The sequence below is a fragment of the Bos indicus x Bos taurus genome, chromosome 23 (assembly GCF_003369695.1).
Source record: "Bos indicus x Bos taurus breed Angus x Brahman F1 hybrid chromosome 23, Bos_hybrid_MaternalHap_v2.0, whole genome shotgun sequence".
Taxonomy (NCBI): domain Eukaryota; kingdom Metazoa; phylum Chordata; class Mammalia; order Artiodactyla; family Bovidae; genus Bos; species Bos indicus x Bos taurus.
Window position 1 is genome coordinate 46,120,035 of NC_040098.1, and position 25,569 is coordinate 46,145,603.

The following is a 25,569-nucleotide window of genomic DNA, read 5'->3' on the forward strand; positions in this document are numbered from 1 at the left end:
GAAGACAGAGGATGAGATGGTTGAATGGCATCATCGACTCAATGGACATGAGTCTGAGTAAACTCTGGGAGTTGGTGATGGACAGGGAGGCCTGGCATGCTGTGGTCCATGGGGTCACAAAGAGTCAGACATGACTGAGACTGAACTGAACTGAACAGACTGAATTTCCTTCCCATCATTTAGGTACAGAGGAAGAGTCTTGTCTTCTTCAACTCAATGAGTTTTCTTTCAAGGACAGATCACCCACAAGATGGGAGAAGAGAAACGTAGAAATTTTAAGATTAGGACTCATCCTAAAATGGCTCCTCACGTCAGGTTACGGTGCTGCGTGTTTTATTTTTATGTGTGTGAACTTTTGTTAGAAGGAACCCAAAGCTTCCTAGAATATAAATACCAAGTACAACTTTCACCTGAACACAAACCCCTCAGTATCCTTTAACTTCCCTTTTCTGCCCGCCTGTCTACATCATAGGCTTCCTGGATCAAAAAACTGTCAAGAACAAGGACTTCAGTCTTATTCTTAAAGAGCATTACCAGGCTTCCTGGGTACTGAGTTCCAGGGCTTCATCTCCTTCCCTCAGGTTAAGCCGTTGCACTGTACTCAGAGGAGCTTGGTTAACAGAATAAAAGTAGGAACCTCCCCAGCCACTGAGCAGGGGACAGACCCCTCACATAGCACAGCCCACGGTGCAGGACCTGTGTTTATGGGGCCTAATACAGGGGGAGATGGTGAGTGCATGTCAGTGATGAAGGGCTGAAAAGCAGGAGGCTGAAAGAGCAAATCCACATTTTTAGAGAAGAAAACACAGGGGCAGAAATCCAAGCAACAACAGCCCCAAATTCCACGGGTGTGTCATCAGAGCACACTCCATCCAATCGGCAGTCTTTTCTCCCACAGCCGATCGTCATCACCCCAACATCGAGGGCATCCCGACTGTCTAGTGAAGCACTGAAGAGACCACTTTGAGTTTTCCGATGGCTGGAGATGAATTTGCAACGTTCCAGGGCTCTGTGTGTGCTGGGAAGGAGCCGGCATCTGGGTGGGGAAGGCTACCCTCATGCCCTGAGACGTGACTGATGCCAAGAAATGAAATCGCCGAGCCTTTGAAAGGCTTCCAAGAACGTCGGCATGTACTGCCTACCCGCTCCCCGCCGAATGCCTACTTTGGCTGTCTGCTCAGTACTGTGGCAGACGGGCCTTCACACAAAGAGAGAAAGTGTCTGGGGCCCATGAAAGGGGAGGGCAGAGCCTTTCCGATGTGAATGGTGAGATTCAAGGAGGAGCAAATAAAGTGGCGGGGTGAGGAGGGGCCCTCAGGAAAGGTGGGAATAAAGCACCGGAGAGAACGGGGCGGCCTCTACCTGCCCACGTGGGGCAGCCTCTTTGGAGCTCCACATGCTCGGGTCTGGAGGTGTGGACCACCGTCACTGCACTCCGCACGGGATTATCGTGGAAACATCCCCCGCTTGTAGAGTCTCCCTGTATCCAAGGACCTCTTGATCAACTGAGAGTAAGAATTGTTAAGGCCTACCAAGGCAGAGATCAGCATACTTCTGTTTCCATTTTAACAGTGCATATAAACGCCATTTGTGCTGTTTGGCTGGGGTGGGGGGTGGGGGGAGGTGTTCTTTGACTCTCTTTATCTCCAATATACTTAAAAAAAAAAAAAAACGAAATGCCTGTTGTAGTCCATTTGAATATCTTGGAATATATTTTTCTTCCTTCAGCTGGGTTGAAGCAAGGAAGAAAAATGCTTTGTAGAGTGAACTGCTCTCCAGCTCCTTCACCGAGCTCCTTATAATTCCCTTGGCACAGCCTCTGCTGCTGGAACACAGCACTCGGTGGTGTTCGGAGCTTTTCCGAGGAGGCGGTCTGATGTCATTGGTGGCAGACACAGTACGTATGGATCTGTCTTTTGTCTGCACCATCTGTTTTTCTCCTTACAGCTTATTGTTCAGATCCTCCTCTTTCCAGGAAGTGTGCCTCTCCATAAGAGCACGGGCTTAGGTGTTTCAGGGACTCAGTTCATCTACTAACCTGCGTTCCCCCTCTTTTCTTTCCTACCTAGAATCTTATGGCCCGAGCCTTGTACGACAATGTCCCGGAGTGTGCCGAGGAGCTGGCTTTCCGCAAGGGAGACATCCTGACTGTCATCGAGCAGAACACAGGAGGACTGGAGGGATGGTGGCTCTGCTCCTTACACGGCCGGCAGGGCATTGTCCCCGGCAACCGGGTGAAGCTTCTGATTGGCCCGGTGCAGGAGACCTCCTCCAATCAGGACCTGCCCACTTCAGGACTGGGGGCGCCGCCGTTTGGCCAACAGAAGCTCTATCAAATACCAAACCCACAGGGCGCCCCTCGAGACACCATCTACCAAGTGCCTCCTTCCTACCAAAATCAGGGAATTTACCAAGTCCCCACCGGCCATGGGACCCAGGAACAAGATGTGTATCAAGTGCCACCCTCAGGGCAGAGAGGCGCTGGGGGCGCTAATGGTCCCCACCTAAGTAAAAAGGTGAGTGAACAACAGCTGGATTTCTGTTCTTAATTTTTTCCAATGCAATCAAAGTATGTGTGTGTGTGCTCCTAAAATAAGAACTTGGAGCTTCCAAGAAACCCGTCGAAGAAGTAAGTAAATCTTCCAAGAAGTAAGAACATGTGAATACTCTAGCTTGCACATTTTTTTTGGGGGGGGGGGCATCATTTTTCCATTCGTTGGTCAGTAAAACCTTCTTGAACACCCACCCCATGCCAAGTACTGTTGATCCATAGCCCTTACGAGTTCCCAAGTTGTGCCAGGTTATCCCGCATCGTCAAGTGTTTCCATCTTTCTGATAGACCTGCTTTTACACGTGGGCTCTGCACTCCACAGTTTCCAGTCTTTCTCTTTCTCCCTTGAGTAGTACAAGGCACTGTACTTTGCACAAGCACAGTGAGGCAGCAAGGACTTTCCTTTCACTAAAAGCTGAATCATGACCCCACCAGCCATGAGCCATGACGCCACACACCTGGCTGCACAAAGAACCCATGAGAAATAGAGGCTGCAAGGAAGGGGAAGTGGGTGATGCCAACCACTGTGTTCTGGAGAGCTATCAGCCTCAAGGTCGACTCACTTAACACGTAGACTAGTGAATTCAGAGAAGAGCCAGCCTCCTGTCCTTCTAGTAGTTCCTATAGTAATGCCTGAAGTGGTGGGTGGAAATAGTGGAGCTAGGGTATTTAAGAAGGCATCATACTAAAAAAAAAAAAGGTGAGGGGACTTCCCTGGTGGTCCAGTGGTTAAGGCTTCACCTTCCAATGCAAGCGTTGCATGCAGGTTCTGTCCCTAGTCAGGGAACTAAGATTCCCACATGCCTCTCAGATAAGAAAAAAAAAAAAAAAAAACATGAAACAGAAGCAAGATTGTAGCAAATTCAATGAAGACTTTAAAAATGGTCCACATCAAAAAATCTTAAAAAAAAAAAAAAAAAGGACCTCTTCAGCACTCTCTGTAATTCCAAATGCTGTAAGAATTTGAGATAAGTAGACCATTGAATGAATTTTAAGCATATTTTCGATGCTTGTGATACCGTGATGTGATACCAAGAATGAATGTGGCCCCACAATACTTAAACTGTAGGGAGAGACATCAGCCAACACCAAATGTCAGGTGGGAAAACGGCTATGAAGAAAATAATGGCCGTGAACTTGTGTGTGTGTGTGGAGGTGGGTGGGGGCAGGAGCCAACTGGAAGATGAAACTTCTGTGCACATTACAAGGGAGGGCGTTTCTGTTTGGTTTACTGGCAAATTCCAAGGATCTGCAATGGGTCCTGTGAGGTCTGGTATTAAGAAGGGGCTCACTTAACAGAATGAGAAAAGATCACTGAGTCATGAATGAAAGGATGCAGCTAGACACCAGAAAGAGCTTGTTGATACAGAGGATGTGATGTGCACATACGCCCTGCCTCGAAAAACCCAATGCAAGAGTCTGAGTTTATAATCCCAAGTAGATAATGGAATATCTATTTGCATGATAATGGAATCCTCTGTTGGGAAAAAAAAGTAGGGGGATTTACTGTTGCAATCTTTTAAATTACAAAGCCACGAATGTATTTTCAAGTCACCTTTCATAAGAAATGTGTGTTTTACAAAATGCTGCTCAAGAGCACAGGTGTTCTTGAGCCTGGTGTAGGATGAATTCCTCAAGGAGTGAACAGTTTTCCAACTTGTATATTGTCCAGGATGACGATCCCAGTCTAGAGGTCATGGATGACATCTGTGACCTTTCATAGTCCTTCTTATCCCAGAGATTTTAGATTCAAAGGGAGAGTCAAGCCAGGCCTGTATCTCCTGGAGATAGGGGAGAGAAAGAATGCTCAAAAGGTGTAACTATAAATAAATAACTTCTCTCATTCTTGGTCCTGGCTGTGGCATCTTAAAAATAGCCCTCCCTCATCGGAGCTGGTGTGAGGCAGGTGGGGGTGGTGTGGCAGGACAGGAAACGCTTGGCCGAAAGGTGGTGGGGTCCAAGCATCCATCACAGTTTATTTTGGCAGGAAGGTGACGTGTTTTCATTTTCAGACTCAAACCTTTTTAGTCCCAAGCCTGAAAAGTCTGAAACTTGGGACTTCTTCCCGTTTTGTAACTGTTCCGCAGCTCGACTCCGGAACCCTCTGTCCACTTAAAGGGGAGAGACTTTGATGCACTTTCCCTTGGATGGAGGTCAGGGTGCTGAGGTTACCCTTGGGCACTTGTTTTTTTTTTTAATTCTGAAATCAATGGTTAAGCAAGAGGCAGGTGATTCCGTAGGAGGATTCTGGAAGGGCACGTGCTCTGCCAGCCCTTCGTGGAGGATGCTGCAGACCTGGGGGAGGTTTACAGAGTGCAGGGGCAGGTGGACCCCCGAGGGTGGAGCTTCGAGCCATCCAGATCTGAGGCTGTTCTCGTGGGGAGGCAGGAGGCATAGCCCGGGCTCGTCTCTGCCATACACCCGGTGAGACCCCTGGCCTCACCTCGAGTCGCCTTAGTGCCGCTGGCTCTGGGCTGCCACCTCCATGCTGCCCACCGGACCACTTGCTCGTACCCCACGGAAGTGGGCTTGTGCTCTTCTTGCCTTTCCTCTCCCTCCCTCCACGCCTCCTGCTCTTTCTCTCTCTCTTGCCCCTTTTTTCTTCCCTCCTTTCTTCCCTTCGTTGCAGTGGAGAGAGCGGACTGCTAACAGGTCATTTTAATCTTCTGAGTGCCAACAGCTGCTTTAAAAGCTCCCATCAGGACTTCCCTGACAGTCCAGTGGTGCTCCTTCCAGTGCAGGGGGCCGATCCCTGGTCAGGGAACTCAGACCCCATATGCTGTGTAGCACAGACAGAAAATAAAAATAAATAAGAATAATAAAGTAATTTTTTAAAAACTTCATCAGCATCTCCTTCAGTTACCGAATCCTTGTCTGTGATGGTCTGTTACTGTGTCGAGTTGAAAAGTAACTTTATGATTGATTATTTCAGAGAATGAAACATGAAATACAGTTTTGCTTACACTCAGCTTTCTCACGTTAAAGTGAGAAGATAATCTTTTGTGGAAAAATTTAAAAACATTGAATTAATTCCTGACACATGAGGTAAAGAGGTATAATTTTTTTTTTTTTTCCGTAGCACACACACATTAACTCTTTCTTTAACTTATTTTGTTAAAAACATATACGCCCATCTGGTCTGAGCTTTGGCCACAGATTTTTCTTCAATTTTTGAACCTAGTAGAAAAAACAAATGCTCATTCTTCCTTCAAATTTTCAGTGTGAGAAAAATACTGGGATACTTACATGCTACCCTGAAGCTAATTGATAGTATCTTTGTCACTTTGGGATTTAGAAGAATAAAGCAAAACGTTTTTTTTGTGCTTGTTAAAAAAAAAAAAAATCTCCTCTGACTCAGGAGCTTCTCACTGGGTGAGAATCACACTGATGACGTCAGCCAAGGCCCCAAGAGTTTATCTGGGTACATGGAAGGATAAACCCCCTGCAGGGGTTTTGTTTGTTTGTTTTGAGTTCTCATTGGATAGTTCTCATTTCCTGACTTAACTAAATAGCCCCATATCCAGTTTTCTCTTTTAATTTCCTGGCTGCAAAATGGTGGTGAACCCAGAACTGGCCATTCCTGGTGAATTACGCTCTAGTCCTTGCAATCTCTTAAAGGAGAGAAAGAAGAGGCAGTGGAATCTGGCTCTGAACCACCTAAGTGTAGTTCTAAAATCTGAAACCACTGAAGTGTGGCTTAAAATTTACCTCTCAGCAAGGAAGAGAGGGAAGGTGCGTTGAAATGCAGGTTCCCAGGCCCCGGGGAAGCTGGGAATTTTAGGAAGCTGCTGGGATAGCAGAGGAAGGTGGTCCAGGACTGCACTTAGAGACGAGCTGTGACAGGGCCACGAAGGAGGCTGGATGTGTTCCAACCTGTGATTTGGGACTTTCCACAGTTAAAGATTCCCTTGACGCTGCTACAGCCTGTGGGCTTCAGAAGTTTTATCCACCACAGTTTTTTCTACTAATGAATCATTCAGGAAAAAAAAAAAAAAAAGGTGAATTCTGCCTTGTATCAATTCAGCCTTGCTCTCTGGGAAACTCCAACCCCCACCCTGCTTCCTGCATCCCATCCACAGAAAATGACATTCGTCACTTATTAAATCAGTGGTTAGAGAAGGAAAGAAAATCATATCATCCCCACCCTTTCCTGAAAGAAAACAGCATGAGCGTTGTGAAAAGAGCCTGGGCTCTGGGGGAGATCAACTCCTGGTTCTGTTTCTCCGTAGCTGTAAATCTCTTGACAAGTGACCGAACTTCTTTAGACTTTAGTTTCCTCATCTGTCAAATGGGAATAATCATAAGGCTCTGCTAGGGCTGCTGTGAGAACGAAATGACAGACAGCATGGAGAGGGCCAGGGCAAGGGATTTGCAGAGCAGGGCCTTAAAAAACCAGTGCCTGTCCCTGGCGTTTTTCTTTCCTTTCTCAGGGTTTCTTTTGAACTGATCATCTCTGTGTTTTATACTCTGCACTGAATATGCAAATGCTTTATTGCTAGTGTATATGCTGTTCCCATTGACTGTGTGGCTCTTTCTTTGGTTCTCCAGAAATTTTGCACAGAGTGGAAAGAACTCCCCAAATTATCTGGAAACCATATACATTGACACCTTGATTTAATTTCACTGGTCGCTTTCACTCTGGGTTTTGTGTGCAGGGCCGCTATATCCATTAGGCACTGTGGGCAGAATGCCCAGTGTCTACGGGAACCTTGGAGCACTGAATAAAAAAGTTTGGCTCCAAAATACGAAAACTGCAAAATCGAAATTAATAGAAATTAGTAAACATTTAGACAAATGTGCCAGAAACAACAGTGTCAACTTCATTAATTGTTACATTTAGATGTCATAACCATTTCATTACATGTGAAAGCAATCTGTAGGTTAGATTCTTCTCACTTTGCAAAGACTTCTAAATATGCTCTGTGATTGCCAAGAACTCACAGGCATTTCTAAATTAAATGAGTTACTCATAGTCCAAGCTTTTGAAAAGCTGAATTATATTTTTTAAAAGTGTCCTCGATTTTTTCAAGGCAAAATTGTCCTTTTTGGGGCTCTGTGGTTTAGAGGGGATGGTTTAGACCCACACTTTAAAAGCACAAGGTCAACAAAGGTCTAAGAGGTAGATTTCTCTGCCTCAGAGCTCAAAACCTGCCACCTGAGTTCACCCATTTCGTGCCTGATCTTCACAGGGAATTATGTGTGTTTCTCTGATCCTTTGAACATATGGCTTTTATTCTAACTGGTGGATTTAGATTTCCTATGCATCTTTCTCAAATCAGTTTTGGGCTAAATTATAACTTCCATTAAGGCAGGCAGAGGCCACGGCTGGCTCTCTTTTATTTTTTAAACTTTTTATTTTGTATGGGGGTATAACTGATTAACAATGCTGTGATAGTCTCAGGTGAACGGTGATGGGACTCAGCCATACGTATACACGTATCCATCCTCCCTCAGACTGCCCTCCCACCCAGGCTGGCGTGGTTGCCTCTGTACTGCGGTAGGCCAAGCTCCTAGCAAACCATCAGCACGTCAATAAAGCCAATGAGAGAATGCACAGGCAGGAGCAAGGAAGGAGGCATTTAATTCAAGTTGACCTTTAAATAAGCTGAAAAGTGGCTCTGATCTTATCACCCCTTCACCAGCACACACAAGTCAGATCCTGCGTCCAGCGCGTTAGTCTGTTACAACACATGTCAGATAATACACGGTCCTTTTCCCCCAGGAGGGTCTTGGAGAATGTCACCATCTGTCTTCTGTAATCATAACTATCTGTTCACAACCAGTGAGCATCCGAAGCATGACTGAGGTCACATTCAGCTTTTCTGAAGGCATAACTTGTATTCATTTTGGAGAATTTAGACAACAGGATAAGTTAACACTTGTATAGTCTCGAAAGAGGAGAATCAAACTGTTCCTACTGAGGACCAGAGCCTCCTTTGCATATGCTACTGTTTACCGCCTTCCCTTCTCTGTGCTACCCGTGAACTTCTGTTCATACTCTAAAACCTATTTCAATGTTCATCTCCTCTGGGAAGCTTTCTCTGCACCCCAGCAATTTCTCCCTTCTCAAGGTTCCCAAAATATGTTGTAAATTTCACCTAATCTTAAGGGAGCTCATGCCTCTGTGCTAAGTCGCTTCAGTCATGTCCGACTCTTTGAGACCAACCCCATGGACTGTAGCCCAGCCAGGATCCTCTGTCCATGGGATTCTCCAGGCAAGAATACTGGAGTGGGTTGCCATGCCCTCCTCCAGGGGATCTTCTTGACCCAGGGATCAAACCCAAGTCTCTTACATCTCCTGTACTGGCAGGCGAGTTCTTGACCACTACCACCACAGCTCACAGGCGCACTGAAACAGCCCACCTTTATACTGTGTATGATAGACTAGGCTGGGGCACGTTCTGCTTCCGGGTAGCACACAGAAAACTCAAGTAACCTTTAAGATTTATCTAAACCCCATGACATCATCCTTATAAAGACTGCTTCCTACCTTACAAAATGAGACGTAGCCCAGTATTGGCAGGAAATGATTCAAAGACTTTAGCCAGGTCTTCCAGGCCCATTCCTTGAAAGGTAATATAAGAACCATAAATAGTTGAAGCTACAATGTTTGTGCCTTCTTAGACGCTGAGTCATCATAAATTACACACACCCCCGAAGCCTCTGGTTAGGGGGCAGAGGACTTCCCTTACTGGGATGTGAAGCATTGTGAAATCTGGTTGTCCAGGACAGCACTCAGATACCAGCCAGCTAGCTGCTTATTAGCAGTATGACTCGTCTACCAACAAGTAAAAATAGATTAAAGGAATTAGCGAATATAAACTCTGACTCCACCTCACTTTCCTTTGTTCACTTCCTAGACAGACACATGGAAACACACACACACACAAAACCGTACATACACACCCTGAATAATATTGGGGAGAATCAGAGTTTGACAAGGTAGAGGGTACCTTCAGTTTCTCCACTTATAAATTCAATAAAATATGACCCAGTTCCAGAATTGTGCATTTCTAGATAGCTCTAATTTAATGAATTTTTCCCTCAATACGTGGCTCTTTGGGGTATGTAGAAAATTGGACTTTCACCTAAAATCTCTACCTTCAAAATCAAGATAAAATTTAAATCTTTAGGGACTTGCCTGGTGGTCCAATGATTAAGGCTCTGCATTCCCAATGCAGGGGGCTCAGGTTAGATCCCTAGCAGGGAACTACATCCCATACACCCCAACTAAGGTCTGATGCAACCAAATGATTTTTTTTTAATTTAAATCTTACACAAAATTGGAGGTCCTTGAGCATTTCAAGGACTCTGTGACATCACTTTAAAAATGAAAAGTATTTCTTCACTGTCAGCTCACCCACGCCAGTGGGGTGAGCAAATTGTAACACCTTCAAACAAAGATCTCTTTTGTTTGGTCAGTGCCAAAGCCTTCAAACGCCGTTGCAACTGGTTACAAAGCTCAGAGATAATGCATATTTCTAGGAATGATTTAGTCACTTCTTACAGACTCACACCAAAGCAAACAGAGGTAGTGTCCCGTCCTTCTAGAATGACTTCATGCTATGTGACTGTGCTTATCGGAGAGAACGGGTCAGCATCATAGGTAGTGTATTGTCTGGGCCGGTAGACAATGCTCTATTTGTGAGGGAGAGGAAAGAATATATAAATTTTGGAGATTTGATGGTAAAATTGAGACCTATTGGTTGAACACATCTTTAAAGGCAGACTAGTTTGAGTACATTGTGCTCACAGAGGTAGGTGTAGTCAGAAATGCCCCCGGGCGACTTTCCTGGCAGTCCAGTGGTTAAGACTCTGCTCTTCCATCGCAGGGGGCACAGGTTTGATCCTTGGTGGGGAGCTAAAATTCTGCATGCTGCACAGGGGTGGCCAAAAAATAGGAGGAAAAGAAAGAAAGAAATGCACTTGGTTCTGAATAGCTGTGCCATAAACCTCGTGGTCCAGGCCCCCATCCAGAGAGGCAGGCTGCTCCTATCTAAATGTGACTCACTGCACAAGTGTGACTCACTGCACAGGTGTGACTCACTGCACAGGTGTGACTCAGGATAGTATGTCTTCGTTCAAAGTTGTGACTCTAGCAATGTGTGAAGAGCACAAGGAGTCTCCCCTTAAAGGGATCCCACAGTATATTAACTTTTGGAACAAAGAATCCCTTAGCAAGGTCATACTCACATCTGGTTTATTTGAATCATTTTTATAGTGCTCGGTTTCCTTAGAGCAGGGCACACTTAAACCAGCTATTTCTTACAACAGTTTTTTGTTTTCACATTTACCACCAATTAACCTTGAGCATGTTACTAAGTTATTCATTGTTTTAAAGATCATTTTAGATCTAAAGTGGGGGTAACCCGGGGATCCCTTAGAGCTTGGTTGCATGTTAGGGATGTTACATACATAATCTCATGTAGTCCCCCCAGTGGCCTCCTAAGGCGTTCCTCACCGCCTCCACTTTCCAGGGGTGGGCTCTGAGGCCTGAGACATGACCTCGATGATGGATGTAGTTCTAGGAAGATGTCGGATTCATATTTGAGCCCACGTCTGTCTGACTCTGAAGCTAATGACTTTCACATCCCAGCTAATGGCTGATGCTGCCAAGCCCTAAAGTGAGAGGCATATTTAAACACTCCTGAGCAATTCCAGCTCACCAGAGCCCTGGGTGCTAAAAAGCATCCTGTTGGCCAGAAAGAATGAAAGTCACTTCCAAAGGCTGCCACCTCGGATCCAGAGCATGGCCTGGAGGCTGAGGGAGTTGGAGTCAAGGACCCAGGATCTACTGCTCCAGGGCAGGCTGACCCTTAGAAGCTCTGAGCAGGTCATCAGGATGCTGTAAAGACCCTGGTACCGCCGAGAACACTGCCATGATGGCTTTCTCTGCCATTGGAAACACCATCTTTTCGAATGACTTTAAATCACTCCAAGTGGATAAATTCATTTAAGCAGATGCAGTCAATTCTCCCAGAACCTGCTTGCCAGTGAAAGGGGCACCCCCCAAACATAAGCTCCCCAGATCTCAAGTTTTGCTTCTCGAATAAGGAAGTAACTTTCTTTTAGGAGTATTTATTTGTGAAGTTAGAGAGGTGATGTTGTTGCTGTTTAATAGCTAAGTCGTGTCCGACTCTTTTGCGACCCCCATGGACTGTAGCCCACCAGGCTCCTCTGTCCATGGAGATTTCCCAGACAAGAATACTGGAGTGGGTTGCCAATTCCTCCTCCAGGGGATCTTCCAGATCCAGGGATCGAACCCACGTTTCCTGCATTGGCAGGCGGATTCTTGACCACTGAGCCACCTGGGAAGCCCAAAGTTAGAGAGGTAATGTCAGATTTGTTCACTGGCCTGGTAGGGGGGTGGGGGGGGGGTGGGGGCGCGCCCCTGTCATCACCCAGCTGAATAACCTCTGAACTTCAGTCCCTTCGACTGTGAAATGGGGAGTAGGGTTGGGTTGTCGCTTAATGGTCTTAGCTAAAATTTTATGACCCAGATATCCTCATCTGATTCTTTTCCCAGAGTCTCTTAAAAAGTTTAATTACACAGCCTGGCCTTAAGAGTCTTAAGAAAGAAGAAAAGACAGCTGGGCGTTGATGTCAGTTTCAGTTGACCCCTCCGTTTGGGCTCGTCCTTCTTACACCCTTCCTTTAGGATCCCACCCACCTTCTTATCTGGAAACCAGTCTCCCTTAAAAGGCAGAACCGTGTCTTAAAGAGCAAGGAGTAGACAGCAGCACGGGGGTGGGGGGCAGAATGGGGAGCCAGCGGGCAGTGGAGTTAGTCCCATACAGAGCACACTTCCCAGGAGCATCTCATGCCTGCCTTGTTATCAAGAGCTCAGGGAGTGTCATCCTGGGAGTCACATTCTGCCCATTTTCCGTTTAATCCTCCGGGCTCGGCAGGGGCCCTTGATGGGTCTGGTGCCTCTCGAAGCGACAGCCCTGCCACAGCTCTGGGTCAGCACCTTTCAGATCCGCCTCCAGGTTCTGCCATGTGAGCCGCCTCTGCCTGCCATCACCCTTTTCTCCCAGTTAAGTCACAGCATCTTCCCGCATCCTATTTAGGAGGAAATGGTACCCAGAGGCATCTGGGTGTGGAAATTCTCGCCCTTCCCTCTTCCCATCATCACATCCCTTTCAGGCAGTCTGTGAGCACCTCTCTGAAAAATCCAAGTCAAAAATCTAGATTTCGTGCTTCACGTTTTGTTGAATTTATTTGGACAAGAAAAGAACCAACATGCTTGCGCCTTTTATAGTTTTCTCTCAAAGAACATTTCGGGCCTCGGGATATATTTTTTTAAAAAAATGGCTCTGTTGTGCCCAGCTCTGTCATGGGCTGTATTCAGCCCCGTCCAGAAGAAGACCTCAAACACTTGGAAAAGCCGGACGTCATTTCCCATCGTGTTCTTTCACGTTTCAATGCTCCTAGCTGCTCTCTGGCACTTGGTCACTCCATAACTAAATACTGCTTTAGCACTTGACTCACAAAGCACTTCCTGAAAGCAGCAGGGAGACGTGCTGGGGGTCTAACAATCGGGCCACTGTTTGCACAGAGTTGTTTGCCGTCCAAACGCCATGTCAAAGGAGCAGGACCCAAGAGCGCAGTTCCACCTCTGAGTTTCGGTGACTTTTTTCCCATTTGGAAAAAGGACCTGGCCGTGATTGTCACGTGGCTAGCAAAAGGTTTCATTCTAGCCTAAAACCAGACATCCAAATGTCCTTGAAGGAAAGTCAATCACCTCCCCAAATACAGGGGGAGAGCTCTCGATGCACATGGGAGAAGCATTAGGAAGGGTTAACCATGGACACAGCCCAGGAGGGTGTATTTCTAAGGCCAGACTCAGTTTTCATTATATTGTTGCTATGCGAGTAAATAAATGAGCTCACTGCTACACCCAAGCGGAGCAGAGAGAATTTATAGAGAATTAATAATTTCAGCGTCGGCAACTTGTGACATTTCCTCCAGTTGGAGAAAAGCAAGGAGTCATCTTGTACTTTAAACAGACAAACCCCTGTAACTTTGCAGTTTCTGAAAATGGGATCCAAGCTCTCATGAGCGGGCACTGATAATACTGATGTTGCTTTTCCTGGGGCTTGCTTTAAAGGGAACGGGTCACACCGTCCATGGGCTTTAAGACAAAGAGGTTATTATAAGATGGAATAAATACTGTGGTGGCTCTGTTAATGCTTTTTAAGGGCATTTAGGTGAAATAAGTCCTTTCCAATAGGCAGTTTTTGAAATCAAAATACCCTTGTTAATGCACAAGTCCCAGAGACAATATAAATAAAACACGGTGTCAAGGGATTAAAGATGGACACGCTCAGTCGTGTCCGACTCTGCGACCCCATGGACTGTAGCCTACCAGGCTCCTCCCTCCATGGGATTCTCCAGGCAAGAGTACTGGAGTGGGTTGTCATTTCCTTCTCCAGGGGATCTTCCCAACCCAGGGATCGAACCCAGGTCTCCCGCATAATAGGCAGACGCTTTACCCTCTGAGCCACCAAGGAACCCCAAAGATAGACAGGAAGCCATCTAATTTTACTTTCTACATATATCTAGGAAAATGCAAAAAGATGACTGCTAACCGGTGAGGCCTGCTTTTGAATTCAGACGGTCTTGGGTGCTGTTAGTGTCAAGGTGATGAATACGTGCTGTAGCCACTATGGCATTTTTTCGCTTCTCATCAGTCACCCGTTACATTTCCTGAGCACCACCTGGGTTGCCCAGTTCTTGACGAGGCCTTAGGGCAGAGCACCAGGAGCTGGTCACACACATTCCTGCTCTGCTGGTTTCAAGGGTCAGCTCCACTGCTCCATTACTGAGGCGCTGTGCATGTTAAGTCGTTTCATTCGTGTCCGACTCTTTGCAAACCTATGGACTGAAGCCCCCCCAGCTCTTCTGTCCATGGGATTCTCCAGGAAAAAATACTGGAGTGGGTTGCCATGCCCTCCTCCAGGGGATTTTCCCAACCCAGGGACCAAACCCATATCTCTTACATCTCCTGCATTGGCTGCTGCTGCTGCTAAGTCACTTCAGTCGTGTCCGACTCTGTGCGACCCCAGAGACGGCAGCCCACCAGGCTTCCCCATCCCTGGGATTCTCCAGGCAAGAACACTGGAGTGGGATGCTATTTCCTTCTCCAGTGCATGAAAGTGAAAAGTGAAAGTGAAGTCACTCAGTCATGCCCAACTCTTAGCAACCCCATGGACTGCAGCCCACCAGGCTCCTCCGTCCATGGGATTTTCCAGGCAAGAGTACTGGAGTGGGGTGCCATCGCCTTCTCCCTGCATTGGTAGGCGTGTTCTTTACCACTAATGCCACTGGGGAAGCGTTATCTGGGTATCAGAAGCAAAGGATTATGGAATTCAGACCATTCCTAATGTTGCTTTGGATTGTAGAGAGGGACACGGAATTAAATCATGGAACACAGAGATTCAGTTACAGAAGACTCCTTCCTACCCCAAGTGGAATTTCTTATTATTTTTAAAAATTTTGTTAAAACTTTAAAAAATCCTGTTTTTGCGATTTTGTAATTTTTGATAAATACATACATCAACTGTAGAACCATGAATAATAATAGCAATAACAATAATAAAACATTAGGGGACTTCCCTGGAGCCGATCCAGTGGTTATAAGACTTTTCCTTCCAGTGCAGGGGGTGTGGGTGTGATCCCTGGAGGAGAAGCTAAGATCCCATATGCCTTGTGGCCAAAAACACAAAACATAAAACAGAAGCAGTACTGTAACAAACCCAACAAAGACTTTTTATAAATGGTCCACATCAGGGCTTTCCTGGTGGCTCAGTGGTGAAGGATCCGCCTGCCAATGCAAGAGACATGGGTTCGATCCCTGGTTGGGGAAGATCCCACATGCTGCAGAGCAACTAAGCCGGGGCACCACAGCTCTTGAGCCTGGGAGCCGCCACTCCTGAGCCCACGTGCTGCAGTTACTAAAGCCTGCGCTGCACACCCGTGAGCCCTCGCTGCGCGAGAGAAGCCACTAGAATGAGAAGCCTTCGCACCCCGACTAGACAGCCGCCCCTTCCCTCCCCAACTAGAGCAAAGCCTGCACGAAGCAGCAAACACCCAGCACAGCCAAAAATAAATAACATTTTTAATTAGTTTTAAAATGGTCCACATCAAAAAGAAAAAGTTAATAAAAGCTACAAGAACAGGACCGATGGTGCTGAAGTTCCTGTGCTCCTCCGCATCCCGGCCTGGGCTCTCATTCACTCCACCCAATGCTTTCTCTCAAAAAGGAGGGCTTTTCTGCATCCTTTTTTCTGTTTTTGTTCTTCCTTCCGGTTGCTGGGAGCATGAGTTGGTTGGCAGAGGGAGATGAGAATTTGTGATAAGTACATGAGCCATAGGGCTGGGGCAAGGGAGTGCAGAACGTGAGAGGGCCTGAGACCCTAATAACGGGCTTTCGCCGGGTTGAGGGCGGGCAGGATCTGCTTTCTTTCACACCTCAGCCAGCTTCCTCCCCACTTTGCTCGGTGCCCCATGAATGGGCAGCGTCTTGCTGAAGCTCTCCTAACCACAGGGCCTCTGCTCTGCTGTGCACCTCCCCGCGCACCCCCCCTCCAACGCCCACCAGCTCTGCTTTAAGAAGGTTCAGTGGATGTCCATGGGAAGCAGTGCCTCCAAGAAGACTCACTGAGACCTTGGTACAAGTGATGCCCTGTGAACAGAAGTTGTCTGGAAAGGAAGTGTTTTGCTTCTAAACATTCCTCATGCATATGCACCCCCACTTCTCCGTGAGAGCCTCTTGACAAACCCAGCCCACTGAAAAGAAATCCACCGAGGAGAACCTCAGTAGTCTCTTGCATTAGGTTCTTTGCTGTCTTTCTCTTGGATAAATCTCTGTATCTCTCAGATTACAAAGCACGCTTTCTCCTGGGGTTTCCTACTGGCGTGTCTTGTGCTGTTGTGGTGATAACTGTGACAATGGCAACACTGATACGACCAAAGTCAAACAGTAATCCAAGTAAATCCGCTCATGATCACCAGGGCCAAAGTCCTTTGTCATGTCCTTCGTTAGTTTGAAATTTCCACTGCCTCATAGACGCCTTCGAGAACGCTTTATACATTTGCGAAGGTCAGTGTCTTTCTACAGGACTTAGATCTTAGGATGATTACATTTGGTTTTCTCCTGTTTAGTCATGTAACGTTTTGAAAGCAAGTGGCTTTGAGATTTGTGATCAGACATCCTCATCCTATTAGGAAGGAAGCAGGAATTGGCTGTTTTGTTCTTGCTTCTCTTGCCTTGTCTCCTGCATTCCTGGTTATCTTTGATTGTGTGTTGGACACTGTGTTTTTTTTAAATATTGGTAGAAATAATTGAAGGCCTATAAAGACGTTCTGTACTTGCAGAGAGGATTTCACTTCTCTCTGCCAGCCTCACAAGTGCACATAAATCTAATTTCAGGCTTTGAGATGTTCTTCCCCACCGTGATGACTTAAAACCTAGCTCAGGCCTGTACAAGAGTAGGTTCTCTTCCAGTTAATCCTTACTTGCCCATGCAGCCATTAAGGTCCCAACCCAAACTGGAGGGTGGTTTTCATGGTTTCTACCTTGATGAGCCCTCAAGTCCGCTCATCCATAGAAGCTGAAAAAGCACACTGTAGCCTCTCATACCTGTTCTAGGTCAGCAAATGCCCAGAAGAAAGCAACCTCAAAATTCAGGCTTCTCTTTGTGAATTTCTTCTCCATTTCCCTTTTCTTTGTCTTCTTTTTAAAATGTATTTGGCTGCGCCAGAACTTAGTTGTGGCACGTGAGATCTTCATCACGTCATGTGGGACCTTTTCACTGTGGCAGGCAGGCTCAGTGGCTCCACAGCATGTGGGCTCTTAGTTCCCCAACCAGGGATCGAACCTGCACCCCTGGCATTGCGAGGCAGATTCTTAACCACTAGACCACCAGGGAAGTTGCCCCTTCTCTGCTTTTCTATTTTGACCTGGTAATTCTTTACTATCTTTTAACTTTTGATACCCTCAAGAGGATTTTTCATATTATCTCCTCACTTTTTTAAAGCTGTCTTCATTGGGATGGTTGATCTGAATTACCTAGTGCCCAGTTTAAGTCCAGAAGTAAAATCTGTATAACCTAGGTAATAATTATGATAAAGATAGCTGAGGCTTACAATTTTATACTATACCAGATATCCTATGTACTTGATGTCACTTAATACTCCTAATAGCCTCTAAGTATTATCATTTATGTGTTACTAATAAGTAAGCAAGCTTCCCTGGTGGCTCAGGTGGTAAAGAATCTGCCTGCAATTCAGGAGCCATGGGTTCGATCCCTGAATCAGGAAGATCCCCTGGAGAAGGAAATGGCAACCCACTCCAATATTCTTGCATGGGAAATCTCATGGACAGAGGAGCCCGGCGGGCTACAGTCCGTGAGGTCACAAAAGAGTCAGACACGATTTAGCGACTAAACAACAGTGAGGGAACAGGCTTAGAACGGGCAAATGCCTTGGCCACGTCATGGCTGCTAGGGTCCACACCCAGCTCTGCCTGCGTCCAGCCTATGTTCTCAATCACTGCCCTCGTCAGACCTGATCCTTTCAATGGGCCAGAGACCCACTGTGACCTTGGCCTTCGGTCCAAGGTTTCATGTGACATGGGCCTGTCCCCTGTTTTCAGAACTAGAGAAAGCATGACCCCTGTTCCTTTCTACTATATCTTCTTTCTGATGCAAAGGCAGAAGGCAGAGTTTGTTTTCATTTCTTTTTGCAAAGCTCCCCTATATGTTTCTGGCTTGCAGCTGAGAAGAATGCAGGTGTTTGGGTCACATGCAGGCTCTAGGCTGGGGAGAAGGAAACCACCAAAGAGTGGCACAGGTGATAAAATGCCTCCGTGGTTTCCCATTGCTCACCTCTACCCAAGACTCCCCTGCTTTGTTGGCCACCCCACTTGCCCAGCACTGCCCTGCATGGCTGATAAGACATGCCCCTCCTCCCACGGGTCCCACTCATCCTAGAGCTGACCTGACTGGAAACCAGCTTCATCCTCTGTAATTCCCCTCTGCAGAGCCACATCCCTTTGCTTAAGAAAAGCCTCAAGTTTTCTTTAGTTCGTGACTATATTCATTCCATGGTGGTGGTGGTTTAGTCGCTCAGTCGTGTCCGACTTTTGCAACCCCATGGACTGTAGCCCACCAGGCTCCTCTGTCCATCAGATTTCCCAGGCAAGAATACTGGAGTGGATTGCCATTTTCTTCTCCAGGAGATCTTCCCGACCCAGGAATCAAACCCAGGTCTCCAGCATTGCAGGCAGATTCTTTACCAACTCAGCTAAGAGGGAAGCTATATTCAGTCCATACGTTTATCCAAGATCTACTATGTTCAAGGCACTTTCTCGGCCCTATCTCTGTGTCCACAATGAGAAGAAAAGAGATGAGATAGTCTGAAACAGTCAAACCTCCAGGGATAAGTGCTGTTAGAGATGTAAGTACACACGCAGTCAGTTCCAAGGAGGGAGATGTATCTGTCTGGGAAGGGCTTTGTGGGAGAGGGGCACTCAGGTTGGCCCCCCAAATTGAATAAAATTTGCACAGGAGGAAAGAAAGTCGAGCATCTTGTACAGACACAGCATGGGTGAAAGCACAGAGGTGTGGCACAGGGGGTGCCTGTAAAAAGTGGAGTGCGTCCGCCTCGCCAAAGCACAGAACTGGTGCAGAGCTTTTGGGTTCTGCCCTCAGACTGAGGGGGTGGGCGAGGAAGAAATACACAGATGAAAGTTAGGCTGGCACCTGGGGGCCAGAGACATGTGTCGTTGGCCAAGATGCTGTTTGAAATAGTTGAACCAATTTTGAAAATCAGATATCACATAAAAACCCAGATTTCTGGCTTCTCGTGAAAATTGGAAAGATCTGGCAACCCAGGGAATATTTTTTTTCAAGATGGCAGTTGGCTGGAGCTGAGGACTGGCTGCCACCTCTCAGAAGGGGAGGAATTCTGTGCTCCCAGCACAGGATCTCAGCTTGTCTCTCCCTTCCCCCGACCTGCTCAGCACACAGGCAGCTCAGCATCAGGCCAGGGCCCTGCTCCAGGTGCAAACCCAGGCCAATGGAATGCAGAGACCCGGGTGACAGACCCAGGGCTCCGTCCTGGGCCAGTGACTCGCACACCTGGTGCTGTGCGAGTGATGCCACAAAGAGGGGGCAGATTGTGGCCAATCAGTGTCCCCTAGCTCTCACTGCCACCCTAGACACAGACACCTCATCTTTCAAATTTCAGCATGCACAGGTCTCAAAATTAGGAGACGTGGAAGTCTTAATAGCATCTCTAAAGAGCTCATGCTGCCCAGAATCTGAAGCACAAAATGACACAAAGTAAAGTATGGGACAGGGTAAGCCCTGAGCATTTTCTTGCTTTTTCTACAAGCAAAATTAGTAGATTTCATTATATGTACATTAATAATATACAATATTTGTTTTTCTCTTTCTGCCTTACTTCACTCTATAACAGGCTCTAGATTCATCCACCTCACCAGAACTGACTCAAATGCATTCTTTTTTATGGCTCAGTAATATTCCATTGTATATATGTACCATGACTTCTTTATCCATTCACCTGTTGATGGACATCTAGGTTGGTTCCATGCCCTGGCTATTATCAGTGGTGCTGCAATGAACATTGGGGTACATGTGTCTTTTTCAATTATGGTCTTCTCAGAGTATATCCCCAGTAGTGAGATTGCTGGGTCATATGGTAAGCAACCGGAGAAGGCAATGGCACCCCACTCCAGTACTCTTGCCTAGCAAATCCCATGGATGGAGGAGCCTGGTAGGCTGCAGTCCATGGGGTTGCTAGGAGTCGGACACAACTGAGCGACTTCACTTTCACTTTTCACTTTCATGCACTGGAGAAGGAAATGGCAACCCACTCCAGTGTTCTTGCCTGGAGAATCCCAGGGATGGGGGAGCCTGGTGGGCTGCCATCTCTGGGGTCGCACAGAGTCGGACACGACTGAAGTGACTTAGCAGCAGCAGCAGCATGGTAAGCAACACAACATGGAAAAGCAATTGTCTTCCAATAAATTTTTTAAAACCTGAAAAAAAAAAATTAGTGAGTTAACATAACCCCAGTTCCCAAATTTTTGATCCTCCCCTTCTGGGATGCAGCCTCAGAGATTTATTCCATGGACTGTCCCCTTTCTACATGTCTACAATCTGCCCTTTGCTCCATAGCTCTTCTCAGAGATCCATCTCCAGACTCTTCCGCTAGTTGACACGAATGACAGGTATACAAGCATCCCAGGAAGGTGGATTTCTCGCCTGGACAGAAAACCCTCTGCAGGGGAACCAAGAAGACAGTTTCGGGTGCAGCTGGTCACAGAGCCTCGGGAAGCCCACAGTTTGCCCCCTCTTTGTGGCATCACTAAGGAATTAAGAGGTCACTTTGGTAATTCCTAAGGCTAAGCCCTTGTAACTATAAATAAGTACGCAGAACGAAAGGAATGCAGGAAAGAAAAACAAACGGAGGGAGAAAGGAAATGAAAAGCCTGACCTGATCTCATTGAGAAAATTAGTTTCTAAGACACCCTTGGTGTGGAGCAGTGGCATCCGTGCCTTGCCTGCCGTGCAAACATCCAGGAGATTTCGCCCCAAATGTACGTTCCCCTGAGCCAGACCTTGGTGTACCTCGGAGGCTGAGGTTTAGTGATCCTGGGAGAGGAGAAAGGTTTTTGTGGACTTTGTCAAGCAGAAAGAAACTGGCCTTTTAAACCACAAAACTGGATACTTTGTAAGGTACAGAACAGTCAGCACTTTGCTCTGAGGAGAGAACACGCAATTGGCATCAAAGTGACCCAAGCAGTGGGGCGAGGAGGAAACAGTCCAGAAGGGGAAGGCATCCAGCTTCTGGTCCTTCCAGGCGGCACAAGGGACCTCACGCTATGCCCCACCCACGTCTGACCAGATGCACGGCCCAGGTCCCCGCTCCGTGCCATTTGAGAACTGATGGGAATTGGATGGTCATGTCGAGGGAGGCTGTATTTTGTTGGCTTTTCCCCCCTGTGGTTTTCACCATCTGTTTCTTTTAATGCATAAACAAGGAAAATGACTGGTTTGGAATGCAAAGTTTAAAAAAAATAGATGACCACAGGCATCCTCTAAATGAGAAAGAGGGAGCACGCAGGAGTTCAGTGACATTTGTCAGGAAGTGAGGCGTTAAATACTGGGGAGCTCAGATGCTCTCTGCCAGGGACCGTCCGCACAGGCAAGGCAGAGCCTTGCCGGGGACCCACCTTCCTGAGACGGCGCCTCCTGTTTACATGTACCAAGGGCTATTTTTGATACCAGCACCACCCCATCTATCTCCCAGCCCCCCTCCGTTTTTCAAACTAAAGATGAAACCCTTCGGCTGGCCTTCAGCATAACCAGCCTTGATTTTCCATTAGCATTATTACTAACTTGGCAGCCTTGGATAGAATCCACTCTTAGAAGCTTGTAGACTGAACAAAAGCAGGGTTGTGAGTAGGTTCTATTACAGAGCCAAAACAGAGAGCTATAAATAGAGGAGCTGATGAGATAGAGGAAGAGAAGGTACTTCATGTCTCTCCTGGACAATAGTGAGTGAAGAAAAAAAAAAATCATCTAAGGGCATGGGGAACACAGTGTATCTTTCTTGAGCGACCAGCATCCTGCTTTAAAAAAGGAAGACTTGCTCTGCAGGATACAGTAGCCACTTTGTGAAATGGTTCTGTATGCTTTGTGCCAGCAAACCTTAAAGCAAGAGACTCCTTTTTTAAAGCTGAGGCAGTGGAGAGATGGGCTGGGCTGGTGGCTGCATACTAATCTCTTTTACCTTCCTTGCAAGACATAATCAGCTACAAGCACCAGGGATTTAAGGAGCAAATTGAACCCAGGCATTTAGAGCCCCCAGGGAGAAGGGCACTGGCGCTTTTGGCTGAGTTCCACCCATTTCAGGGTAAGACGGATATGAGCATTTTTCGCATACTTTTGTAGGCAGCCTGACGCCAGAGTTTTCACATTAGAGAAAGGATAAAAGATGATGGTTTCTCAGGAAACAACCAGCTCTTCCTAATCTGCGATGTCTGTTCTCACAAATGTCATGGAGCTGGGTGCTGTTAGCACGTCACCCCACAGAGGTGAGGCAGACACAAGACCCTGGTCATTTAGAAGCTCTGGGGGGGATTAAATATACTTTCAAAGGAGCTTAAGTTCCAGTCATTTCTCTACCCGGGCTTAGGACACAGTGGGGCGTGTAGATCTGAAAATACGAGCCTGGCTGGTGAGGTTTGTTTCATTGACATTTGTTCCAGATGCTGGGCTGCGATGAGCATGTCTGACGTCTGACGTCACTTGGTCGTGGGCACCGTCTGGACGTTTGCTCCCCTGGTGGAAATGGGAAAATGATTAGACCTGAACTCTCTTCCTGGTCGGCTCCAGGACTCAATGTTTCATGCATTTCATTCTTTAGCATGAAAGCTTCTGGAGCCTTCTCAGGACAGTGCTGTGCAAGCTTTAGCGTCATAAACCTATGGAATTCATGCCTATGGAATTTTAGTTATAATCATAATCACGTCAGATGAAGAGGCTTCCGGGGGAAGGTATGAGAGGAATTTTAAGTGGCTCAACTCTATTTACATTATTCACTTTACAAATGGTTTCAGAGCCCTTTTTTTTCCTTTTCTTTTCTTTTCATTATGCTGTGCTCCAGAGGGTTGATCTAGGACTTTCATAATTTAAACACAATTCTCCCTTCAAGTGGGCTTCTGAGGTGGCTCAGTGGGCAAAGAATACTCCTGCAATGCAGAAGATGCAGGTTCAATTTCCTGGGTCAGGAAAATCCCCTGGAGGAGGACATGGAAACTGACCCTAGTATTCTTGCCAGGAGAATCCCATGCACAGAGGAGTCTGGTGGGCCACAGTCCACGGGGTCGCAAAGAGTCGGCCACAACTGAAGCAAATGAACTCGTTCTCTTCAAGTACCTTTTGGGAATCAGGACTTGGTCTGACCAACTCTAAGGTGATTTTATTACCATGAGGAAGGCAGAGAGATTTCAGGGACTGGTTCTTCACTGGGATTCAAGAGGGACTTGAAAGTTGACTGGCTTGGTGTCTCCTCGTCTCCTTCCTTTGGTCTCCTCCCTCTTCCTTTTTTCTTCCTAGTGGGGGAGAGATGGGGGCGGAGCGTCTGATCAAGAGGCTTTGCGATGCCCTCAGGACTCGGTTTGGAAGTTTACTCGTGTCTCCCCATCCACAGGTGATCACGCCGGTGAGGACAAGCCACGGCTATGTGTACGAGTACCCGACCAGATACCAAAAGGACGTCTATGATGTCCCTCCTTTCCAGACGGCTCACGGGGTGCGTACCAAGAACGTGGTCGTCACCGGGGAGGGGCCACCTCGGGGCAGCTTTCCTTCTGGGCTCCGGAGGAAAGGGAAGTTCACAAAATCTGCACATTTCATGTGAAGCTTTACTTAGGTTGTCTATTCAGGGGCCAGGATTACTTGTTTTCTGGATTTGTGTTATTAAGGAATCTGAGGCTTTGATCTCACAAAGCTTTTGTTGCTTATCGTTTTCTCAGGGAGCGTAAAGTTTAAAATACACTTTAAAGTACAGACAGTGTTGGGAATTCCCTGGAGATCCAGAGGTTAGGGGGCACAGGTTGGATCCCTACTCAGGGAACCAAGATCCCCTCATGCTATGCAGTGTAGCCACAAACCATTAAGTTAAATTAAAAAATAATAAAGTACACACAGTGCAGATTTTTTTCACCTAAGATCATTTTTATACTCAATCTAAGTCAAAGAACCCAAAATTGAAAAATTCCATCAATTTTTATTACATAGAATTCAGCCAAAGAGCAAGGGAATACATAACCTGGTAAACACGTCCATCATTAAAAGCTTAGTACATAACAAAATAACAAGTAGGACTTTTCTTGGTGGCTCAGTCGTAAAGAAACCACCTCCCAGTGCAGGAGACTTGGGTTCGATCCCTGGTCCCAGAAGATCCCACGTGCCACGGAGCAACTCAGCCCGTGAGCCATAACCAAGCCTGTGCTCTAGAGCCGGGGCTCTGCAACAGAAAAAGCCCCCAAAACGTGAAGCCCCCGCGCCACAACCAGAGAGCAGCCTCCTTGTGCCATCACTAGAGAAAAGCCACACAGCAAGAAAGACTTAGCACGGGCAAAAATAGATGTGTAAATTGAAAACAAAAAAAAAAACATAAAAATGACAAGTATGTCCATGCTGGCTGACTCAGGTGTTTCTCCCCAGGTGTATGACATCCCGCCATCCTCTGTGAAGGTTCCCGTGTTTTCTGTCCCTGTGGGAGAGATAAAGCCTCAAGGGGTCTATGACATCCCTCCTAGCAAAGGGGTAAGTGAGCTACTGCAGAAGCTGCCACAAGCGCGTGCATGTGTGTGTGTGTGTGTGTGTGTGTGTGAGTGTGCACACGCTGAGATAATCCAAAGAGGAAAAACTTGTCTTTGTGTGCAAGAACAGGGAGGGAAGGGGAGCCAGGGGGGAAGAAGAGACAACAAAGACAATTGTGGGGATTCCATATTTAACCCCCCTCCCCGTAAGAAAATGGGTAGTCAATAAGGTGAGCCAGTAGGAAGGAAAAGCAATCGATTCTGTTTGGCAAGCAACTCATATATGTCCTATGGTGGTGGTGTAGTCGCCTAGTCATGTCTGACTGTTTTCAATCCCATGGACTGTAGCCCGCCAAGCTCCTCTGTCCATGGGATTCTCCAGGCAGGAATACTGGAGTGGGTTGCCATGCCCTCCTCCAGGGGATCTTCCCGACCCAGGGATTGAACCCAGGTCTCCAGCACCTCAAGCAGATTCTTTAGGGACTGAGTGAGGAGGGAAGCCTATATGTTACGTGGCTCATGTTTATACAGGACATCACAGATGACTCAGGCCGTGTACAGGCATACAGGTTTGGAGTCAGTGTGGGCTAGGCCTGCACAGGAAGTACAGTTATCCTGATTCCACATAAGAGGGAACTGCGTCTCAGGACCTTTC

At 46.9% G+C, this 25,569-nt stretch overlaps 1 protein-coding gene across 4 annotated transcripts in view; it reads left to right on the plus strand.

Annotated features, from left to right (window-relative positions):
* Positions 1-25,569, plus strand: part of NEDD9 (neural precursor cell expressed, developmentally down-regulated 9) — a 190,296-nt gene that overhangs the window by 155,218 nt on the left and 9,509 nt on the right. For 3 of the 4 annotated variants that reach the window (XM_027525408.1, XM_027525407.1, XM_027525409.1), the window contains 3 exons: positions 2,070-2,516; positions 23,798-23,899; positions 24,817-24,918. In XM_027525408.1, coding sequence (XP_027381209.1) covers positions 2,070-2,516; positions 23,798-23,899; positions 24,817-24,918 — 651 coding nt within the window. Of the gene's footprint in view, positions 1-1,728; positions 1,898-2,069; positions 2,517-23,797; positions 23,900-24,816; positions 24,919-25,569 lie in introns of those variants that run through there. The other variant, XM_027525406.1, reaches the window with a different exon arrangement.